At 38.7% G+C, this 25,528-nt stretch overlaps 1 protein-coding gene across 1 annotated transcript in view; it reads left to right on the top strand.

The window, feature by feature from the left end:
- SLC16A9 (solute carrier family 16 member 9) overlaps positions 1-25,528 on the top strand; it is a 66,273-nt gene that overhangs the window by 4,356 nt on the left and 36,389 nt on the right. Inside the window, exon 2 of the mRNA XM_004476331.5 lies at positions 25,281-25,512. Coding sequence (XP_004476388.1) covers positions 25,317-25,512 — 196 coding nt within the window. The 5' untranslated portion in view covers positions 25,281-25,316. The remainder of the gene's footprint in view (positions 1-25,280; positions 25,513-25,528) is intronic.

The following is a 25,528-nucleotide window of genomic DNA, read 5'->3' as shown; positions in this document are numbered from 1 at the left end:
ATTGTATACTCAGATAACAGATTGGACCCTAACTAATCCTGTATAAATTGTGCAAAACATCTAATCAGTTAAATAACAGATTGAAGCTGATAGCATTGTCTGAGATTTCTTCATCAAAAACACAACTACCCAGGCCAAGGTTTGCAGGATATGGGTTGTGTGGGACAGAGATAAGCTGAAATAAGAAGCTGGCAGCACAAAGACTGATAAGAGTGCAGGACATGGGGAGATGTTTATACCACCTTGTATCTGTATCTGGCCCTTTTACTTCATATTACTGATGTTTAACTCTGATAAATCTTTAGATCATCTCATCTTTTCTCAGTGTCTGAATGGTTTACAAATTCTGCTATTTTCTCTTTTGAGCCTGAAAGCAGGACGTGGAGACAGGTGACCAACTGCTTCGAGTGGTCAAGAAGGGACCTTGATACTAGTCTCTACCTAGCATTACCTCCCTGAACCTCAGTTTCCTCATCTTTAAATTGAGAAGCTGAACTAGATTAGCAGTGGCAGATTCACATGATTTGCTAAGGTGACAGGCATCATAGATAAACAAAGCAAATTGATGGCAGGGGGGAAAGTAGCCCAGGTGAAACTCTAAAGGCAAGTCAACCTTGGTCCTCTGCTAGGGAAATATTAGGAAGTTGAAGGAACTGGAGAAAATATGCCCCGTCCAAAGAAAGCCAAAGTAACTAAATTCCAGCCAGTTATTATGTAAGAACGAAGACCCGGTATTGCCAGATCTTTTGATTTTTGAAGAGAACCCAGAAATTCAGATTTTTATGTGACATCTTACAGTTTTAAAACTTTAGCAACTCATCCAAACTTGATAAACAGACAAACAAAAAACACCAGGTGGGCCAAACAAAGTACATCTAGAGGCCAGATTTGGCCTATGGGCTGCTAGTTCGTGACTAGACAATTGCCAAGGTTTATTCTGGCTTCTGACTTCCATGATCCTAGACTCAATCCATTTTATCTCTAATCCATTTCTTCCCCATTTGCTAAAATATATTGCAGCACTTCCCATATCTGAATTATGATCTCTTTGGAGTCGCTCTTTGGGAGATGCTGGACTATGAGAGATCTACAACATATTTGAGGTCAGGGAATGTCCTTTTGCAATGGCCGTGCTGTAGATATAATTCAGAGGCCCTAGCAGTTAATTCCTCGTGTTAATTATTCCTTTCAGGGTCAATTAGTGTGGTTGAATTCCAGGATCCAGAGCTGTTTCTCTAAACCCTTTCCAGCTCTTCCTTCCCACCTCAGTATAAGATAATAAACAGCTGGGAAATCGATTCTGGTTTGTACCTGGACCAGGTGCATTTATAGGTTATGGTGTTCAAAGAAACAAAGTCTTCAGCCTGGCAATATTTTATCATGTATTCTGTCCCTCTTCTTCAAGAGAGAGCTATCATCTGGCGATGTCCTGCAATTTCAACTAGGTGATAAGTGAGGGGCTTAGCTTTTATGAGTTAATACGGCAGTTTGGATTTTTTTCAAAAGCATCTATATGGATTAAGAAAACAGAAAACAAAAATGAAAACAAAAGTAATGGATTTTCATATGATTCTAAATTATCTTTAACAACTCTGGCTCCTAGGAAAACTATGCAGTTAAATTTTTAAATGCAATCGTATTTTTAAAGCCAGGCTTCTTGGATTTGATTGGCTAGGATGCATTCTTCACTTACGTCAATATGCTGTCTCATAAACAAATGTGCCTGACTCGAACTTAAAAGTTCAAAACAGATATTGACAATAGGAAGGAAGCATCTGAGTAAATAGAACAAGAATGGCATGTTCAGAGATGTGCCTTTTTGTAACTTAGCTGACTGCAAGAGGACAGAGAACTTGGAATGGCAGTTCTGAGCCACAGTTTGTCCTTGTACTGGTCCCAGAAATGAGTCAGTTCCCTCTTGCACTTGAATGTGTTCATCATTGCAGGATGTTTACTACTTAAAAGCAAATCAGGTAGGTTCAGATAATAGTTGTCTGAGTATTAAAGACATACCATCTGATTTATATAGGTAAAAGACTTGGCTTTTAAAAACCCACTTCTTTATTTTTACCCATGTATTTGGCTAGCTGTTCAGATTCAATACTAGAAGCAGACTCTAAGCTCCATGAGGGCGGGGACCATGTCTCCTTTGCTCTGCATTGCCTTCTACATGTACTCAATGGAAGATATTTGGTCAATCATTTTAGTATACAGGGATTTAGTTAGAGGTTTTCCATGCATTCATTTATTCATTTCATAAGATTTGTTGAACCTGTACTAAATCCCAGACATAATACTTAGTGCTATAGATATAGCATAGGCCTGTGGGACAGATTTTTCGACAAATAATGACATATATTGTAATAAATGTTGAAACTGTGTTATCCAAAGTGGTATGGGTCCTCAGAGGAGGACTGACTGCTGGAGAGTTTCAAGAAGAGGAGACATTTGGGCTAAATCCTGAAGGGAAGAGAGGAGTTTGTCAGGTAGTCAAATTGGTGCACGGCATCACAGCCATCTCTAACCTCTCATGGGGACTGAAGAGATAAATGCACAGAGAAAGGAAAGAGCATGACTATGTGCTGAATCGTGAGCAATGGCTTGGGGGGCACAAGTTTGTGGGGAGTCCTAGAGAGAGATGGTTGGGGGCTGTATCACTACAAACCTTTAGATGAAAACTAAAAGTATCGACAATTAGCTGGGTATTTAAAGATCTAAATATCTGATGTTATAGCAGTAGAAACACATGGATTCATAAAGCCAGTTTTTCATTTTTACTTGTAATTTTTGAGTCACATTACACTTTCACTGACGGAAGACTCTAGGCTCCATGATGGTTGGAAAGGTCATCCTTGATTTCATAGTGCACTTATAATAATAAATTAAACAAAAATTTGTGCTTTGCTAAGAGAGAAATTGTGGGTGGTGAGAAACGACTGAAAGATTTGAAAGGCTGGAAGCAGACTTTGAGAGGATCAGATATATTGTCTAGAAAGATCACTGTGGCAGTAGCTTGGCAGATCAACTGCAGGAGGGAAAGATTGGAAACACCGGGATCCATCAGGAGGCAGTGGTGACAGTCCTGGCATTTGCAGAGCTGTTTGTCTGCAGGACCCTGTTCCTGATTGGCATGGGAGGCTGTGCAAGAAGGAACAGGGATGGAATGAAGAGGGGGTTTTCTGTTTGGACAAATGGGGATGTTTAGTTTCCAGACGAATTTCAGGAGGAAGAATTATGGGCCTGCAATCCTTAATTCTTAGTGCCAGGCAGGATGTACTCATATGTGTTCTATTCTAGTCTATTTTATATTATTTTAAACTTCATTTTAAAAGAAAATGCTCTTGCCAGCCACCCACTATTGGCTTCACATTCCATGGTGCGTTGCAGATTTTGAACGGCACTGCTCTAGGCCAACCACTTACTCCCAAAGTATAGTTTAACATCCTTTTTCCATTAAAGTTGACCGATGTTTATTGAGTACCTACTATAAGCAGAGATGTGGAAAGACTATAAAAAATATCAATTATGTGCCTTGACTCCATAATCCTAGGCTTAAAAGGAAAATTTTCAGTGTAATGAAGAGTAACGGAAAAAGGGAGGACAAATAAGTGACTAATTATAATGCATAGCAAAATGATTTAAGAAAACTAGAGGTATAAGCAACATACTGTGGAATCACAGAGGAAGGAGTCATCAGTTTTGGATCTAAAGATATACTGATTTGGCTACTAGGGCTTAGTCTTTGTGCTATTAGAGCATCAAAAAGCTTTTATTTTTTTTAAAAGATTTATTTATTTTATTTTTATTTCTCTCCCCTTCCCCCACCCCCCACCCCACCCTAGTTGTCTGTTCTCTGTGTCTATTCACTGCGTGTTCTTTGTCCGCTTCTGTTGTTGTCAGTGGCACGGGAATGTGTGTTTCTTTTTGTCGAGTCATCTTGTTCTGTCAGCTCCCCGTGTGGGCGGTGGCATTCCTGGGCAGGCTGCACTTTCTTTCGCGCTGGGCGGCTCTCCTTACGGGGCGCACTCCTTGCACGTGGGGCTCCCCTATGTGGGGAACACCCCTGCGTGGCATGGCACTCCTTGCGCGCATCAGCACTGCGCATGGGCCAGCTCCACACGGGTCAAGGAGGCCTGGGGTTTGAACCTCGGAGTTTGAGCCCGGTAAGGAGAGCCGCCCAGCGCAAAAGAAAGTGCAGCCTTTCCAGGAATGGCTCCGCACACACACGGAGAGCTGACACAACAAGATGACGCAACTAAAAGAGACACAGATTCCCGTGCCGCTGACAACAACAGAAGCGGACAAAGAAGACGACACAGCAAATAGACACAGAGAACAGACAGCTGGGGGGAGAGGGGGAAAGGGGAGAGAAATAAATAAAAAATAATAAATCTTTTAAAAAAAAAGCCATTTGTAGCTGTTGTTAACTTGGATACTTAATTCTCACTTGTAGTCTATCAACGAGTACCCTAGAAACTGTACTGTAGCATCCAGAAAAGTTTTGCTAGTTAACTATATAGCTTCCTGAGCTGGGGGGAGGGGGGAAGAAAAAAGAAAGGGAAGAAGAGAGAGGGAGAGGGAGAGAGAGAGAAGGAAAGAAAGAAATTGAAAGCAAACCTTATTTGGACTTCAGTGCCTCTCGGTTTTGTCTTCTCTTGGTAATTGGGACACTAGGGCTTTTGATGATCTAAGCCTCTCCTCCACCACTCTCCCCCAACTGAGAAGTTATTTTGCTACCTTGAACAATTAAGAGGTGACTCTGTCCTCATGAATTCAGCCTTGTTATAATTAGCATCACCACCACCGTGGTTGAAGCTTCTCAGTGTTCTGCTGACTCCATGCCTGCTGTGGAGGCTGGCTGGGGAGTCTGGCGTGGGGCCAGTGAGGCGGGGCCACTGTCTTGACACTGGTGACACTGGCCGTGAGAGAATCTTGGACTGCTCCTCCCTGGGTCTTTTCCTTGGCTGCTCGACAGCAGAAAGGTGGCCTTATTGGTGGTTGAGTAATTCTGTAGAGGCAGCAAGCCCAGGCTTGGCCATTTGGCACAAGGGGAAAGACTGGAAACGACTCTCCTGGCTGGCGCTGGTGTGTACTTGCCTTCTCTGGAACTGCAAGGGTGGAAAACCTCATTTTCTAGCTGAGACCAGTGAGCACATTTTGGGGATTTGCCACATCAAAGTATCAACTCAAGAGGAGTGCCACCACCAGTGGGACTGGAGCCAAATGCCACATGTGGAGAGGGAGCAGGCAACCATACCTTCCCTCTGTTCTCCCTCTGCACTCCAATTTGCTTAGGAAAAAAAATCATGCTCTTCTGCAAATGACCAAGTACTCTTGTTTTGTCAAATTTTGATTCTTGGGAGAGAGACGCGTTTCTATAATGCTACCACTCATTTAGGCTCATTAGCATGTTAGTTGTTAAATTTTTAGAGTCGTTTGATATACTTTCTTACATGACTTTCCTATTTTCACCAAAAAAAGGCTTGCAAATCTGCAGATAAATTAATGTATTCATCTTTAAAATTTTTTCTTACTGACAATGATCATCTCCTGCATTCTCTCAGACATTTTATAGACAATTTAAAAATTAGCTTTTACCACAGCCATCACTCCTATAAGAAGTCTTGCCATTATTTTTATTTGAAACCTAGGTGGGGTGGTCAATGGTAATTTAAGAGAGTAAATGGGTTTTGTCTTTGACAGAGGAGAGAATGAGTTAGAATTAAAAGTAACAGTTGGGGAAGCAGATGTGGCTTAAGCAGTTGGTTGCCTGCCTATCACACGGGAGGTCCCGGGTTTGGTTGTGGTGCCTCCTGGAAAAACAAAAGCAAATAACAAACAACAACAACAACAACAACAACAAAACCCAACTCAGGGAAGCCGATGTAGCTGAGCGTCAGCTTCCCACATGTGAGGTCCAGGGTTCAATCCCCAGCCCCCATACCTCAAATAAATAAATAAATAGAAAAAGTAACAAGTCAACCGCGAGCAGGTATTTGGGTGGGTGGGCTCTGGGGTATGTGCATTTGCTCAGTCCCCTCTCTGTCCTGGCCCACCCCCCAGTTGCCTCTTATCTTCTCTCCTCCCTTGTCTGAGTCCTTCCTCCACTGGCCCCAGAGGTCGGGAGATCGGGTCAGTTGTCCTTTCAGCCCATAGGGCAGTGATTAGAATCACCTGAGAAGCTTTCACAAGCAAACTGTCAGGCTCCAACCCAGAGCAGTTACATCAGAATCACTTGGGGTGGGACCTGGCATTAGGAGTGTTTAAAGCACCCCAGGTGGTTCCAGCCGTGAGAAGCTCTGTGGTTGGGCAAAGTTTTTCAGTCTGTCAGTGGCGAGCTGCTTCAGAATCCATGGTGGCTTTTTAAAGTTACAGATTCTGAAATCTTTAATCTGTACTAAAAAGACTTAGCCTTGAATCTGAAACTGAAAGGAAACCAAATCTTAATGGTAAATACCACTTTCGAATTACAGATAATTGTACTTCTGTCAATATCCAGATCTTGATTTAATGTTCTAAGTATTAAGAAATTGCTAAAGGAATACAAAGCCTTAGAAGTCCTGGATTCTAAAAGATCCAGTAACTAGTTTCTCTAGAACTTGGGGGTGAATACCTAGTAACCTTAGGAAGTGGCTGTGAGATTACCAGAAATTCTTTATGGTTAGGAAAATAATGGCTAACATTTATTAAGCTTTTTTTACTTGATGCCAGGTACTGAGCTTTGCATTTTACATCCACTATTATTCCATATTTTGGTTTTGAAAACTCAGGTTCGGAGAACCTGAGAATTGAGGAATTCGCTCAAAATCACTTGATAGTAGCATAGACTGGGTTGGAGCACAGATAAACATGTTCCTCACCGTTGTTCAATTTCTACCTTTCTGGAACCAGATACTGGAAGCATTTCCTCACTTCCTCTCTACCCCATCTTCATGGTAAAGTTAAGAGGAATAAAGGGAGGCCATCAAGCAATTGAAAATATTGTTAATGTGTTCAGGTCGTTCTCTTTTAAGTTCTTTGATATGTACATAAAGCAGTCAAAGCTCTCTGATGTTTGTTTCGGAAACCCTGAATTTACCTTTTGTTTTCATTGCTTTGATTCCTCCATGATGTTTAGTCATTTTGGCACCTGAGGAAAAACTTTTGTTCTCTGTTCTTCTGTTGTTTGAAGAGCTACAATACAAACGAAATAAGCAACACATAATCTCATGATTTCATTTTCTTAGGACGAACGTGTTTCTAGGTTCGGGCTTGGGTGTGTGTGGGTGTGGCAGGGGAGGAGAGCCATTGGCCTGAGACCGGGCCTGTGTTCCTGAATGGCCTCATGCAGATGCTGTTGGTGCTGTCTCAAATCAGGTCATACATGTGGTCATTTTAACTGTGTGAGTTTATAGCATTTTTTTTAGGAGGTACTGGGGATTGAACCCAGGACCTTGTATATGTGAAGCAGGAGCTCAATCACTGAGCTACACCTACTCCCCTAACTTTTTCTTTTGAAAAATCAGGTTTATTAAAGTATAATTTATATACAATAAAATTCACCAATTTTAAGTGTACAATATGGTGTGTTAACATACATATATAGTCAGGGTTTACATTAATTTTTAAGTAACAGCTTTATTGAGATACCATTCACATACCATTCATTTCTCCCACTTAAAGTGAACATGCGATAGTTTTTAGAATATTCACATAGTTGTGCAACCATCACCACAATAGATTTCATCTACCATAAAAGAAACCTTGTATCCATTAGCATTCATGACCCATTTCTCCTGACCCCCACCTCCAGCCCTAGGCAAGTACTTTATAGATTTGTCTTTTCTGGACATTGTGTATAAATGGACTCACGTGGTCTTATACAACCGACTTCTTTCACTTAGCAAAATGTTTTCAAGATTCATCCATGTTGTCGCATGTAACAGTATTCCTTGCCTTTTTTTTTTTAAAGATTTATTTATTTCTCTCCCCTTCCCCCATCCCCACCCCAGTTGTCTGGTCTCTTTGTCCATTTGCTGCGTGTTCTTCTTTGTCCGCTTCTATTGTTGTCAGCAGCACAGGAATATGTGTTTCTTTTTGTTGTGTCATCTTGCTGTGTCAGCTCTCCATGTGTGTGGCGCCATTCCCAGGCAGGCTACACTTTTTTTTGTGCTGGGTGGTTCTCCTTACAAGGTGCACTCCTTGCGCTTGGGGCTCCCCTACCTGGGGGGCACCCCTGGGTGGCACGGCACTCCTTGTGCGCATCAGTACTGTGCGTAGGCCAACTCCACATGGGTCAAGGAGACCTGGAGTTTGAACCATGGACCTCCCATGTGGTAGATGGATGCCCTATCCACTGGGCCAAGTCTGCTCCCCTCCATTCTTTTTTATGCCTGAATAATATTCCATTGCGTGGATATACCACACTTGGTTTATCCACTCATCCCTTGATGTACATTTGGGTTGTTTCCACTTTTTGGCTTATCACACTAATAGTATTTTTTATTTTGAAATTATTTAAACTTAGAAATAAACATCTTGGAAGAAAAGCAATTAAACAAAAACTCAAAAACATATAGGCAAATTTTACTCCATGAGCTTCTCAAACCCTTGCTTGCCTACCAATCCCCAAGATAAAAAATAGATTCTTCCAAAAAGGTGTCCAGTCATGCACAATGAAGTTATTTATAGGGATATGGATTAGTTTTTCCCAAAAAAGCCAATGAATCCCATTTTAATAAATCCTATCACTGTTGCCATTGCAATCTTCTGGAATTATTTTTCTGTCAGGTTTGGTGCTTCTTTTAAACAGCCGAATTGAGTCCTTACAAACTGCTGACTTGGCTCAACAAACTGCATTACTTGATCCATGATTACCTGCCCCACTGCCAGCCGAGACGGCAGGGACATGGAGCACAGCAGCGGAGGGACCATGGCCTATTGGATGAATTTTTAAAGTATAAACATTTAACAGATAACTTGCTTTTATACCCCTGTATTAGTCCGCCACAGGGGTGCTGATGCAAAATACCAGAAATTGATTGGTTTTTATAAAGGGTATTATTTGGGGTAGGAACTTACAGATAACAGGCCATAAGCATAAGTTACTTCCCTCACCAAAGTCTATTTTTATGTGTTGGAGAAAGATTACTGCTGATGTCTGCAAGGGCTCAGGCTTCCTGGGTTCCTCCCTTCCAGGGTCTTGCTTCTCTCTGGGCTCAGGGTTCCTCTCTTCCCAGGGCTTGCTTCTCTTTCCTCTGTGAGCTTACTTCCTGGGGCTCCAGCTTAAGCATCAAACTCCAACATCAGAACTCTAACATCAAAACCCCTCAGCTCTGTCCTTTGCTGTATCTTTTATCTGCCATACCCACCCTTGGTGGGTGGGGACTCAATGCCCTAATGACATGGCCTCATCAAAGCCCTCATCATAACTTTTTTTTTTAAAGATTTATTTTTATTTCTCTCCCCTTCCCATTCCTTTCCCGCCCCCCCATTGTCTACTCTCTGTGTCCATTCTCTGTGTGTTCTTCTGTGTCCACTTGCATTCTTGTCTGTGGCACCGGGAACCTGTGTCTCTTTTTTGTTGCTTTATCTTGCTGCATCAGCTCTCTGTGTGCGGTGCCTCTTCTGGACAGGCTGTGCTTTTTTCATGCGGGGTGGCTTTCCTTGCAGGGTGCAGTCCTTGTGTGTGGGGTTCCCCTACACGGGGGACACCCCTGTGTGGCACGGCATTCCTTGTGTGCATCAGCACTGCACATGGGCCAGCTCTCCACACGGGTCAGGAGGCCCTGGGTTTGAACCCTGGACCTACCATATAGTAGGCGGACGCTCTACCAGTTGAGCCAAATCGACTTCCCCTAATCATAATTTTAATCATGCCCAGGTACAGACCAGATAACAAACATAATCCAATATCTATTTTTGGAATTCATAACCATATCAAACTGCTTTTTTTCTTCTTTAGTATTTAATATATACCAGGAGTCTAAAACATGAATGTGGTTAAGTCCTCTCTTGACCTTTCAGGCAATCTGATGAGGGTCACCATAGCTGGAGTCACAGTTGCTCCAAAACTATTGTTTAGAGTTTATCCTCGTTTTATAGTTATTTCATATTGGAGAAAATGCTTATAGAATTGTAGATATGGATGGAGTAATGTCTTTTAAAAATATTAACATGACAGTATGATTTTACTAAGAGTTCTACTAATTTATTATTTTTTAAACAAATCAATTTTTTGTACATACTAATAAAGCATATAAGTCATTCAAAGTGTGCAATCAATGATATGTGGTATAATCACATAGTTGTGCATTCATTACTTCAATCATTAATTTTCATTATTTCAATAATAACAAACAAAAAAGTGAAAACAAATATACAAGAAAATTTATTGAATATATCTCAATACAATTGCTAAATAAATAAATAAAAAATTGTGCAATAGCCAGAAATAGCAGCTATGTATAGTAGGGGAAATGGAGAGAGTTTGAAAGTTGAAGAATTTTCTTGTTAATAATTTTTTTAGGGGCACAGTAGGGGAGTTCTTTTTCTTTTCCTCTAAAAAACATTTTGATATAGAACTAATTTTATTTGATTTTAGAAGAGAAATCATAAATTGTGCTGATTATGAAATGTAAGTGTAAAGTGACAAGATTTATTCAAGTGAGGATAATTTTTATAAAGAACTAACATTAGAGTTAATATAACTATGTTCACTAATGTAGAAATTAACAAGTAGGGTTAATTCACTTGAATGTTAATATCTTTGACCCTGAAAGAACTTTTACTATTTCAAAGCTTTATGCTTTTCCTCAATTGTTATGAAAAAAATCATTTGAGTTGGCACTTTTGTAACTGATGACTGCAATTGTTGCATTTTTTATGCTTTCAAACATTATAGAATGAAACTTCTTAAGAAATAGGAAGGTGAATGTGGAATAATAGCTGAGGTAGAAGGCAGACTCAAAAACTAGAAATGAGACCATTAGTTGTACATCTTAATTAACTAACTTTCTTATATTACTTGTTCCCCATAAATAAAATTTAAGTAATTTATATTTAAAATATAAGCTTTATTATGCCTTAAAGTATACTTATTAACCTACATTGTTATTAGAATCCCCAAGAACTGTTTACCTACATTTTGATTATTATAACACCCAAAGAATATTTGTTTGCCTGTATTTTTATTAGAATTCCCATAGAATTATATCCTGATTCCTGGGATCTGCGTTCCCAACTCTCAATGGTGGGAACTAAATGATATATGATGTGGGGAGCGAAAGTCATGGTTTGCGGAAAAGAGCATAATCAATAATGGAATTACATCTGACAGAGCAGACCTGCTCTTTCTTTTTTATTTATTTTATTATTTATTTATTTCTCTCCCCTTTTCCCCCCACCCCCAGTTGTCTGCTCTCTGTGCCCATGCTCTCTGTGTGTTCTTCTGTGTCTGCTTGTATTCTTGTCAGTGGCACTGGGAATCTGTTTCTTTTTTTTTAATGGTTTTATTTATTTATTTTTTAAGTGTTACATTAAAAAAATATGAGGTACCCATATACTCCCCACCTCTCTCTCACCACTTCTCCCACATCAGCAACCTCTTTTATCATCATGCGACGTTTATTGCATTTGGTGAATACATTTTGGAGCACTGCTGCACCGCATGGATAGTGGTTTACATTGTAGTTTACACTCTCCCTCAGTACACCCAGTGGGCCGTGGCAGGAACTATAATGTCCAGCATCTGTCCCTGCAGTACAAACCAGGACAACTCCAGGTCCTGAAAATGCCCTCACATCATATCTCTTCTTTCCTCTCCCTACCCTCAGCAGCTACTGTGGCCACTTTCTCCACATCAATGCTACAATTTCTTCCATTACTAATCACAATAGTTCCATAGTACAATATCAGTAAGTCCACTCTAATCCATATACTATTCCTCCATCCTGTGAACCCTGGGATGGTTATGTCCGCTCCATCTGTATATTGAGAGGAGGCTTAGATTCCACATGGATGATGGATGCAATTCTCCTACTTGCAGTTGTGTCTCTTTTTGTTGCATCATCTTGCTGTGTCAGCCCTCCATGTGTGCAGTGCCATTACTGGGCAGACTGTACTTTTTTCACACAGGGTGGCTCTCCTTACGGGGTGCATTCCTTGCACGTGGGCTCTCCTACACAGGGGACACCCCTGTGTGGTACGCAAGGAGCACTGTGCGTGGGCCAGCTCACCAAATAGGTCAGAAAGCCCTGTACCTCCCATGTGGTAGGCGGATGCTCTATCTGTTGAGCCAAATCTGCTTTGCTGCTCTTTAGTATATGAAACTTATCTAAATTGGAGTCAGAATAAAATAATTCCCAGTAGTATTTGAAGTGGGATTTTAAAAACACCTTTATTGAGATATAGCTTGCATACCATAAAATTAACCTATTTAAATGGTAAAGTTCAGTGGGTTTTAGTGTATTCAGAGTTGTGCACCTACACTGCAATCTTATTTTAGAACATTTTTTATCATCCCCCAAAGAAACCTTGTACCCTTTAGCAGTCATTCCACATTAAAACATCTCAAACTATTTTCAAAAGCAGCTGCAGTATTTTGATCCCCACCAGCAATATAGGAGGGTTCTGATTTTTCCACATTTATCAACACTTGTTATTATCTGTCTTTTTAGTTCTAGCCACCCTAGTGGGTGTGAAGCGCTGTCTCATTTGCTTTGCATCTCTGTAATGACTAATGACATAGACCATCATTTTATGTGTGTATTGGCCACTCATATATCTTCTTTGGAGAACATTTGAACATTTTGCCCATTTTATATATTTTAATTGAGATTTAAGAGTTTTTTTATGTGTTCGGAATACAAGTCCCTTGTTAGATATGTGATTTGCAAAAGTTTTCTCTCATTCTGGGGTTGTTTTTTCATTTTCTTGATAGTGTCCTTTTAAGCACCAAAGTTTTAAATTTTCATGAAGCCCAATTTATCGGTTTATTTTTTTTCTGTTGTTGCTTGTGTTTTCGATATTATGTCTAAGAAACCATTGCCTAATCCAATGTCATGAAGATTTACTCCAGTGTTTCTTCTAGGAGTTATCATTTTATCACTAACATTTAGGTCTCTGATCTACTTTGAGTTAATTTACATGTATGGAGTGAGATAAGGGATCGAATTTGTTCTTTTGTTTTTTATATATATATTTACTTATTTTTATTTTGGTAATATACATGTAACACAAAAATTTTCTATTTAACCATTTTTTCTTTATTTTTAAAGATGCTTTAGATTACATAAATGTTACATTGAAACTATAAGGATTCCCAGATACCCTCCCTTCTCTTCCCCAGACTTTCCCCCATGAACAACATCTTTCATTAGGGTGATACATTTATTAAAATGGATGAAAACATTTTGAAGCATTGCTATTAACCATGGTCTATATTTTACATTGTGGTTTATACTTTGCATTGTACAATTTTACAGGTTTTGACAAAATGTATAATGACCTGTATCTGTCATTGCAATATCATACAGAAGAATTCCAGTGCCCCCAAAATGCCCCATGTTATACCTATTCTTCCCTCTCCCTCCCCTCAGAACCTCTGGTGACCACTGTCTTTATATCAGTGTTATAAGTTCTTTCATTACTAGAATAATAATAAGTCTACTTTGGTCCATGGTTGCATTCCCCTCTTATGGCTGTTCATGCCTCAATCTTGAGGATTTGGGGATGGTATTACCCAGTCTACTTCCATTTGAGAGGGAGCTTAGATCCCATGGGGAAGATGGATGGAACTGTCTTGCTTACAGTGGTAGATATCTCTGTTTTGGGGGGTGGGTGTTGTCCATCATCATCCTTTTGTTAGTTATCCTGGGTGAGTCTGATGAACTGGGGGGTAGGTGTTGGCTACAACTCTGCTGAGATTCAGGGATCAACCAGCATATGAACAGCCAGAAGATTTAAGTCTCTGCGACATATATTTAATAGGTATAGTGCTAATTATAGGTTCAAATAAAAGGGCCTCAAGAGCAATGTATTGGTAAATTATAAATAAGTCTAACTGTTACATTTGGGAGATAGGTTATCATGTATTCCAAGGTAAGGTGCATTGATGGAGTACCGACTTCCTAGGTTGTCTGCCCTACCTATAGTGTCTAGATGTCTCTAGAGCCCTCAGGAGCACCCCTGTTTGAGGCACTGTTGACTGTGGCAGTCAGTGAGATTTTCCTGAGACGTGCATAAGCATAAGCTCTGGAATGACCTCCCGACGCACTTCGAAATCACTTAGCCATAAAAACTCAATTGTATTTAATATTTCCCCCTTTTGGTCTAGGTCTTTTTCCAAATGCATTGCTAGTTGGTGCTTGGTAATAATCCCTCAATGTCAGGGAGTCTCATTCCTGGGAGTCATGTCTCACGCTAGGGGCAAATTCATTCGTTTTCATGTTGACATCCAGTTGTCCCAATACCATTTGTTGAAAGACTATTCTTTATCCATTAAATTTTCTTGGCACATTAATTGAAAATCATTTGACAATAAATATGAGTGTTTGTTTCTGGCCTCTGAGTCCTATTCCACTGGTCTGTGTCTCTATCATTATGCCATTCCCACACTTGTCATTACTGTAGTTTTGTAGTAGGTTCTGAAATTGGGAATTGTGAATTCTCCAATTTTGTTCTTCTGTTTCAAGATGGTGTTTACTTTTCTAGATCCCTTGCACTTCCATATGAATTTTAGGATCAGCTTATCAGTTTCTGCAAATCATCAGTTGGGATTTTGATAGTGATTGCATTATAGCAAAATTAGGGAATATTGCCATCTTTTAAACTTTTTACTTTGAAATAATTTCAAACTTACAGGACAGTTGCAAAAGTAATGCAAAACCCATATAGAGAATTCCAACATACCTCCCACCCAGATACCCAGATCCACCAATTTTAACATGTTGCCACATTTACCATTTTCTTTTCTGTCTCTCTTCATCTATCTATTATCTATCATCTGTCCTCCTTCTATTTTCTAGTTATTGCTCTGATCACCTGAATCTTCCATGTACATTTCCTATGAACAAGAATATTCACTTATGTAACAACCTTCTGTACAGTTATCAAGTTCAGGAAATTTAATATTGATATATAGCTTACAGTCTGTATTTCAATTTTTTATGTGACCCAATAATATCCTTTTGGGAATTTTCTCCTCCATTATTAGATCCAGGCCAGGATCAGGTATTGGATTTGTCATTCTTTTATTTATTTATTTATTTTAAAAATTATTTTATTTTTTTAGCAAAAAAATTTTTATTGTCTTTTTTAAAAGATACATAGATCACACAAAATGTTACATTAAAAAATATAAGAGGTTCCCATATACTCCAGTCCCCACCCCCACCCCTGACTCCTCCGACATCAACAACCTCTTTCATCAGTGTGGCACATTCATTGCATTTGGTGAATACATTTTTGTCATTGTTTCTTTGGTCGCTCTTTTTTTTTCTTTTTACTTGTGGAAACATACAACTGCATTTTGTATATTGATCTAAAAAACTGCTACATTGGTGAACTGGTTTATTAGCTCTAGAAACTTTAATGGATTCCTTAGGATTTTCTATATACGAGATCATGTTATCTGCAAATAGACGTAGTTTTATTTCTTCATTTTCCATTTGGACGCATTTTATTTTTTCTTGGCTGATTGCCTTGACTCCTGTGCAATGTGGAATAGCAGTGGCAAGAGTGGACAACCTTGTTTTATTCCTGACTTCAGATTGAAAGCATTCTGCTTTTCCCCATTAAGTAGGATGTTAGCTGTGGGTTTTTCATAGATAGCCTTTATCAGGTTGAGAAATTTCCCTTCTATTCCTAATGTTCTGAGTGTTTTTTGTTTTTTTTTCAGCATGAAAGGGTATTGGGTTTTGTCAGATGCTGTTTTAAAAAATCAATTTTACTGATTTATATTAATAAAGCATACAATTCATCCAAGGTATACAATCAATGGAATTTGCTGTAATCATATAGTTTTGCACTCATCACTTCAATTATTATTAGAGCATTTTCATTATTTTGATAATAATAATACGCAAAAAAACAGACAAACAGAAAATTCCTACCTCTCAATCTTTCTATGCTTCCCCCACTGTACATAGCTGCTGTTTCTGGCTATTCTATCCAAAATGTATATAATCAATGGCTTTTAGTATAATCACAATGTTGTACATTCATTGTCTTGAAAATTTTAGAATGATTTTATTACTCAAAAAAAAAAAAGACTCCAAACCCCTTAGCATTCCTTCCTCAGACCTACATACAACTAATCTCCTTTCATCTTTATGAATTGATTTATATTTACATTTTATATAAATGGAATCATACAATGTGTAGTACTCTGTATCTGGTCTCCTTAACTTAGTATAATATTTATTTTTGTCTGATATTAACATTGTTTAGTATAAACTTACATTTGTTCAGATTCAAGGAAAAATGGTCTTACATATGCAAATCTACCCATATTCATATTTCATACAATATATTGAGTTTATAAGAGGGAAATCACGTAGAATTTTTCCTTTTGTGTATGGCTTGCTTCAATCAACATAATGTCCTCCAGGTTCATCCATTTTGTCATATGTTTCATGACTTCACTTCTTACTGCTGCATAATATTCCATCATGTGTATTGTCCACAATTAGTTTATCTTTTCATCTAATGGGCACCTGGGTTGTTTCCAACTTTTGGCTATCGTGAATAATGCTGCTGTGAACATCAGTGTGCAGATATCTATTCATGTTACTGCTCTCAATTTTGGGGGATATATACCTAGCAATAGTATTGCCAGGTCCTGTGGCAAGTCTATATGCAACTTCGTTAGGAACTGCCAAACAGTCACTCACAGGGGCTGTACCATTCTACATTCCCACCAACAGTGAATAAGCATCCCTATCTCTTCACATCCAACATTTACAGTTTTCTGGCATTTTTTTTTAAGATTTGTTTATTTTTCCCCCTTCTCTTCCCCTTCCCCTGCCCTGCTGTTTTTGCTGCCTGTGTCCATCCACTGTATGATCTTCTGTATCTATTTCTCTTTTTGCCTTCTCTTCTAATTTTTTCTCCTTTAGGATTCACTGGATTCGATCCTGGGGACCTCTGATGTGGAGAGAATTTCCCTGTCAACTGTGCCACCTCAGTTCCTGGTTTCTGCTGTGTTTCTCCCCTTCGTCTCTCTTTTCTTGTGTCATCATCTTGCTGTGCAGGCACTGGCTCACCATACGGGCATTTGGCTCACTGTGCAGGCACTGGCTTGTCCCACGGGCACTTGTGTGATCACTTACTTTGCCATGCAGGCACTTGGCTTGCTGCATGGGCACTCATGCAGGCACTTGGCTCACTGCATGGGCACTTGGCTCACCATGTGGGCACTAGCTCGCCACACTGGCAGGCAAGCACCCTTTCTCTTCTATTTTTTCATCAGGAGACCCCAGGGATTGAACCTGGGTCCTCCCATATGGTAGGTGGAAGCCCTATCCCTTGAGCCACATCTGCTCCCTTTCCGACATTTTAATAGCAGCCAGTCTAATAGGTATGAAATGATATCTCATTGTAATTTTGATTTGCATTTTCCTAATCACTAGTGATATTGAACATTTTTTCATGTGTTTCTTTGCTATTTGTATTTCTTCTTTAAACAGTTGTCTTTTCAAGTCTTTAGCCTATTTTTTAATTGGATAGTTTGTCTTTTTATTATTGAGTTGTATGATCTCCTATATATCATGGATATTAAACCTTTATTAGATATGTGATTGCCAAATATTTTCTCCCATTGAGTCGGCTGCCTTTCACCCTTTTGACAGAGTCCTTTGAGGTGCAACAGTGTTCAATTTTGAGGAGGTCCCATTTATTTTGTTTTTTCTTTTTTTTGCTCATGCTTTGGGTATGAGGTTTAAGAAACTACTGCCTACCACAGATCTTGAAGATGTTTCACACATTTTCTTCTAGGAGTTTTATGGTTGTTGTTTTTATATTTAATTTACATTGATCCATTTTGAATTAATTTTTGTATAAAGTGTGAGATAGGGGTCCTCTTTCTTTCTTTTGGATATGGCTATCCAGTTCTCCTAGCCCAATTTTTTGAATAGACTGTTCTTGCCCAGCTGAGTGGGCTTAACAGCTTTGTCAAAAATTGCTAGACTGTAGATGTGAGAGTCAATTTCTGAGTTCTTGATCTGGTTCCATTGGTCAGTCTGTCTGTCCTTATGCCAATACCATACTGTTTTTACCACTGTTACTGAGTAATATGTTTTAAAGTCAGGAAGTGAGAGTCCTTCAACTTTGTTCTTGCCTTTTTAAGACATTTTTTACTATTCAAAGTTATTTACCCTTCCAAATAAATTTGATTATTCGCTTTTTGATTTCTGCAAAAAAGGCTGTTGGGGTTTTTATTGGGATTGCACTGAATCTATAAATTAGTTTTGGTAGAATTGATATCTTAACGATATTTAGTACATTTATTGAAATGATTTTATTGCTTTCTGTTAATATGGTTTACTATATTGATTTTTCTTATTTTAAAACAACCTTGCATTCTTGGGATAAATCCCACTTGGTCCTGATGTGTGATTCTTTTTATACAATGTTGGATTTGGTTTGCTTAGTATTTTTTTGAGGATTTGTGTCTATATTTATAAGGGATATTGGTCTTTAGTTTCCTTTTCTTGTGATGTCTTTCTCTGGTTTTGTTATCAGGGTAATACAGCTTCCTAGAGGAAGCTGGGAAAGGTACTCTCTTCATTTATTTTTTATTTTTTGTTTGGGGGGAGAATTTGTGAAGGATTGGTATTACTCTTTAAATGTTTGCTAGAATTCACCAGTTGAAGCCATGTGGGCCAGGCCTTGTTGGAAGCTGGTTTTTCATGTTTTGTTTTGTTTTTTAAATTTCTAATTCAGTCTCTTTACTTGTTGTACGTCTATTCAGTTGATCAATTTCTGTAGTTTCTGTAGTGTCTTTCCTGGGAATTTTTCCATTTCATCAAATTCATCTAATTTGTTGGCATATAATTGTTCATAGTATGTGTTATAATTCTTTTTATTACTGTAAGGTCAGTAGTGGTGCCACCATTTATGGTGTTAATACTATGTTTCCAGGTACATACCCTGACCACTCCATGTCTGGTGAGCCATTGGTACACCTGAGGGCTTTAACAAGCATAGAAATGAATACATTAAATTTGTAGATTTTACAGCTCCTGTAGCATTGTTACTGAGCCTTTTGTATAACATGTACACACACACAAATCACATAGTAACTGATTCTTTTTCTTCTATGTAATGCTCATGGCTTATAGTCTTATTATAAGAGAAACATAAACATAAACTGAAGAAAAGTCTTGGAACCTAGTATGATATAGACTTTTGACATGTCTCACAGATAACTAATTCAAAAAAATCTCAACCTGAAGTCAACCATTTTCCCCCAGAATGTAGTCACATGATCTTTTATTTTTAAAGATTTATTTATTTATTTCCCTCCCCTTCCCCTCACCCCCCACCCTGGTTGTCTGTTCTCTGTGTCTATTTGCTGCGTCTTCTTTGTCCACTTCTGTTGTTGTCAGAGGCACGGGAATCTGTGTTTCTTTTTGTTGCATCATCTTGTGTCAGCTCTCTGTGTGTGCGGCGCCATTCCTGGGCAGGCTGCACTTTCTTTCGCGCTGGGCGGCTCTCCTTATGGGGTGCACTCCTTGCGCGTGGGGCTCCCCTACACGGGGACACCCCTGCGTGGCACAGCACTCCTTGTGCGCATCAGCACTGCGCATGGGCCAGCTCCACACAGGTCAAGGAGGCCCGGGGTTTGAACTGTGGACCCCCATGTGGTAGGTGGACGCCCTAACCACTGGGCCAAGTCCGCCGCCCCACATGATCTTTTTGGATGAAGTATTCTATTCACTTTGACCAGGTATTTTGGTAATGATATTCAAATAAAAATTTTATGTTTTTTACCTCCTTCCATATTTTGTGGGAAAAACTCTTCTGTGAATCTTTAGTGAGATATTTATAGATAAAGTTCAAAAAAGGTATTAGAGAATGATTTTAGTGGGGGTGGGATACCAAAGCAAGAGAGAACTGTCAACTGAATAAGATAAAGTAACGGTAAATCTCTGTATTTGGCAAAAAGTAATATAGTATGTAACTATATATTTCAGGTACAGAATGCTTCTGTGTTAAGCATGTTCAGTATATTAAATGTCCATAAAATGTCAAATATGAAATTTGACATTCCATATCCAGGAGGACTGACATTTTCAGCCAATTCAAAGAATTGAGGACATAACAGGATTGGAATTATTCAAACCAGAACTAAATGCAGGCTAAAGCATTGCAGCTTAAAGCTTTATTGTGAATGAAGTGTAAAAGGGGACCAAGGAGCATGTGAAGGGGTAAAATAAAAAAACTTGAAATTATGGTATTCTCAAAATAGGTCTTAGCAGATTTATTCTTTCACAAGTAAAAGAAACAGATACCAGTTAATGTAACAAAATAAGTTAATAAGGTTATGGGTATTGAGTTAGTTCATAAAATAAAATGGAAATAAATGGAAGGCAGAGAAACCAGGCTTTGGTATCTTCTAGGGATCGAGGTGGCAGGAATAGAGAGGGTCTCGTCAGATTACTACCATTAAGATGAGTCAACTCCAGATAATTTTCTTATAGTATTACATTCAAGATCCATCAGAGTCCTGGAAGATACATCCTACTGACCTCAAGTGGGTCAGGAACCACTCTATGGGTCAAGGTCAAGGAAAATGGATTAACAATCTCACCAACCCTCTAACCATTCCAAAAAGTAATGAAGACTGGCCTATTTGTGAAATCACCTTATAGACTATCTGTAACAGGTGAGAGACGGCTAAGGAATGTAGGAAACTATAGGACATGAAGCAATAAATCACTAAACAGTATTTTTTACCCAGGCTCTAGTGAAACTACATGCATATTCAACTATGAGATAGGACTGATTAGAATCTGTGAGCCAGCTCTTTATAAAAACTTGTTTTTCTAGTTAGAGTTGATACATATAAGAGCTTTGTATTTCAATGGTTTGCTCTGCCCAAACGTTTATTGTGAGAAGAGTTTCTCTGACTCCTGTCCTATATGTTGAAATGTCACCCAAGATAAGAAAAGGCCAAACAAAGCAAAGACATTTCTGTCTACTTACAGTTTTAACATGGCAAGGGAGATATACCACCTTCCCCCCAAAAACGTACTAGTCTTATTCAGAATTCTGGTGCACTGCCTGTGTGTTTTCCCTGAAGTGCTATAATTTGAGGATTTAAATGAAGGCCAAGCTCATATGCATTTGTTTTTACACAATCCTTTAGTCTCATTAGGTGTTGGGCTATTTCTATAATGAATCTAGTTTGAGGAATTAAGACTATTTTCTTTGAAGGGGATTCTGAACAGGAATTACACTAAAATTGGTATTAGTAGGACCAGAATTATATTGTTCACTTTAAAATAGAGTAGATACTAGAGAGAATAAATTTTTGATGGAGGAACAGTTCTGATTACCTCAGTGGATTTTGATATTTAGAAGTTTGAAATATTCTGTTCATACAATCATTGTTTAAGAGCCTGGGTTTTGGACTCCATAGTTATATCTTTCAGTTTTCAGTTATTAAATATTTAAAGTTCATTTATACAAAGGCCTACACAAGCAGTGACATGATTTCTGCTCAGGGCTCTGAATGCTAAAGTGAAGAAATTCAGTAAAGCCCTGGTAAATGATGGGTGTCATGATGAATGACTTAATGTCACTAAATGTCTAGTTATCTACTTAATCACATGCATGAATGGATGGATGTTCTTCCTATTGTCTATTATCTGATGAAATCACAGCCAAGGGAATGAACTTGGCAAAATCCATCAGCCAAGATCTGTTGAACCTAGCGAAAGCCTGGCATCATGAAGAGATGCTGGAGATGTAGATAAAGTAAGAGGTCCTATTTGGGAGAGGGCAGTCAGGCCTTAAGCCCCCAAATCCATTGCCATGTAAGCTGTTTTAGAATTTAGAAAAAGAAGAGAAGTTTCAATTCTTTTTTAAAGTAAATATATTTTGACAGTAAAACCTGGCCACGAGTTGCAAACAGAACAAGAAACCTCATTAATAAATTAAAAATCCTGAAAAAAAAAAAAAGGACTAACATAATCAAAATAGTACATCAACCGAGGAGGAGTTAATGTAATAAATCCAGGATAGCCCAATAGAAGAAAATATAGATTTTTTTTCCATATTAAAAGTCATAAAGAGTAAATCCTCACAGGGCCCACTGGATGGAACGGAGGAGAGTGTGGGCCATGATGTGGACCGTTGACCATGAGGTGCAGAGGTGCCCAGAGATGTACTTACCAAATGCAATGGATGTGTCATGATGATGGGAACGAGTGTTGCTGGGGGGGGGGGGGGGTGGGGTTAAAAAAAAAAAAGTCATAAAGAGAAAAATCATCTCTATACCTATTGAAAATGTATTTGATAAAATGTAACAACCATTCGTTATAACAACACATTTGAAAAATTTAGATGCTTTCTTAACTTTGTAAAAATAAATCTGTCTAAGGCCCAAAGGCAACATCATGACATTTGAAGGCATTTCCACTAAAATTAGAAACTAGACAAAGATATAGGCTCTTATTATTTAACATTACTGTTACATTAATATGTACATTTCAATGCAGAGAGAAGGAATTTGTAAGAATAAATATTAAAAATAACAAGATAAAACTTTAACTGTTTGCATATGATTGTAAAACTGCATTTTATTGGCGGTGGACTTGGCCCAGTGGTTAGTCTACCACGTGAGAGGTCCACGGTTCAAACCCCGGGCCTCCTTGACCCGTGTGGAGCTGGCCCATGTGCAGAGCTGATGTGCGCAAGGAGTGCCGTGCCACGCAGGGGTGTCCCCCGCGTAGGGGAGCCCCACACACAAAGAGTGCACCCTATAAGGAGAGCCGCCCAGTGCAAAAGAAAGTGCAGCCTGCTCAGGAATGGTGCCGCACACACAGAGAGCTGACACAGGAAGATGACGCAACAAAAAGAAACATAGATTCCTGTGCCGCTGACAACAGAAGCGGACAAAGACGACGACACAGCAGATTGACACAGAGAACAGACAACCAGGGTGGAGGGGAAGGGGAGATAAATAAATAAATAAATAAATAAATAAATCTTTAAAAAAAAAAAAACCTACTGCATTTTATTGTATATTGTATATACCCAAGAGAATCATCTGAAAATTTGCAAATAAGAGAATTTAGTAAGGCAGTAGGACATGTAATTATCACATAGATACCAATAGCTTTTACAAATACAATCAGATATTTGAAAAGGTAGATTTATACAAATGGGAAGACACATTGTGTTCTTAGATTCAACATCATAAAAGGGTCAATTCTCCTTGTTAGCTTATAAATATAACTCAGTCCCAATGAAAACACTCTCACGTTTCTTTTAGAACCGGATAAGCTGATTCTGAAGTTCATATTAAAAAGGAAATAAGAATAGACAGGAAAATAATGAAAAAGGAATATAATGATGGAAAGAGGGAAGGAATTAGCCCCAAAGGAGATTAAAATATATTTAAAAATCCTAAAAAAAAAAAAAAGATTAAGCAATTAAACTAACATAATGGTTTGTGAAAGAAAGACAGTGGGACAAAATAGAAAATCTAGAAATACAGCCAAAAATACTTAGGAATTAAAATATTTTTTTAAAAAATGTGATAACATACACACCACAGTTTCCCATTTTAACATTTAAACGTACAATTCAGTGGTATCAAATGGCTTTTAACCTATGAAATAGTGCTCAACAAAATTCATACTGTGGGAAACGCAAGTTAAAACTACAGTGAAACACTGCTTTGAAGCCAAAAATTTGACAAAATTTAAGTTTTATAACATGCAAAATTGCTGGGATCTCTGAAGCCAATTTGGTAGTACATATCACAAGTCCAAATGCACGTACCCCACTGACTCAGCAATTCTACTTTTAGGTTTTATCTAACAGATGTTAGGGGGCTGGCTAACAAGAGGAAAGCCTATACTGAAATGCAGCAGTAAGAAAAGAACAAGAAAATCACTGTGCATTGATGTGAAAGTTCTTCAAGATTTATCTGCAAGTGAAAAAGCAGGGCACATACCACTGTGTATAATATACTCCTTTTGTGTTGTTGGGTTTTTTTTTTTAAGGGAGGAAATCTATATTTGAGTTTGCTTGTGTGGATGTATAAGAAAACTCTGGAAGACTGAAAAAAAAAAAAGAAGCACTGGTCACCTGTGGAGGCTGTAGGCTTTAGGGGGGAAATGGATAGATGGGGGCTGTATACCTTTGGTCCCTTTTTCATTTTTGAACATGGAAATGTTCTGCTTATTTGATAAATAAATGAGTGAACAAAGCATACGTCAATAAGATGAGTAAAAATTAAAGAAGAAAAAAAGGCTAAGAATGCTCTCTGTGTGTCGATATGGAAAGTGAATAAAGCAAGGTGCAGAACAGAATGTACAATAGGCTCTCTTTTAGAAAGAGGAGGAAATCTAAGAATATTTGTTCATTTTTTGCCTCAATATATATGAAGAACCCCTGAAGGGATACCCAAGTGCATGAATATTATGATACATTTCCCGTTCCCCTCCCGGCCCCCTTCAGCAAAGAAAGATTCCTTGCCAGCCGCTGGGAGAGTGGTGGGCAGATTGATTTTAGCAGGCATTTCCTATGGGGGTAGATTGCCCCTCACCTAAGGTCCCACCCCCTTCCTGAGATGGCCAGCGTCCAGTGAATGATCAATACGCTGTGTGACAGGCCAGCCCCTCTCACCAAACTCAGGACAATCCCCGGTAGCTAAGACTGCATCACAGCGTAACTTCTCCCTTGCCCAGTCCTGCTTCCATCCATTCCCTTCCATGAACACTGACCCCAAGAGGATGCCTAATAAACCTCCTCCTTGCTAAGAGTTGACTTCCTAGAGAACCGGAAATGTGAAAGAAACTGAAAACAGTGATTTCCTGTGGCTGAATGAGGGTGGGAATCTGGTGGGTGGGAATAGAGTTTGGAAGGAGACTTTTCACTGTGTGAAAAATTTTTAATTATAATTTTAAAAAATTGTTTTTAACCATATACATTTATTATTATTTTTAAAATTTGTATGTGTTTAGAGAACTTTTTTTTTTGTTTCTTTAGAAAGAGATATTTTTAATCAAACACTATGTCCCACAACACCCTAAATTCGCCTCTCTTTTCTGTTTGTTTTTGTCTAGGATCTGCAGAGAAACATCTCCTCGACTTATCTTACAATGGAATTTAAAAAGCCTCCTGATGGTGGATGGGGCTGGGTAATTGTATTTGTCTCCTTCGTCACTCAGTTTTTGTGCTATGGATCCCCCTTAGCTGTTGGAGTCTTGTACATAGAATGGTTGGATGCTTTTGGTGAAGGAAAAGGAAAAACAGCCTGGGTTGGATCCCTCGCAAGTGGAGTTGGCTTGCTTGCAAGTAAGTGGATAAATAT

This window comes from Dasypus novemcinctus, chromosome 6 (genome assembly GCF_030445035.2).
Source record: "Dasypus novemcinctus isolate mDasNov1 chromosome 6, mDasNov1.1.hap2, whole genome shotgun sequence".
In the NCBI taxonomy this organism is placed as follows: domain Eukaryota; kingdom Metazoa; phylum Chordata; class Mammalia; order Cingulata; family Dasypodidae; genus Dasypus; species Dasypus novemcinctus.
Note: the sequence above shows the minus strand (reverse complement) of the source record. Positions and strands in the feature narration are given on the sequence as shown.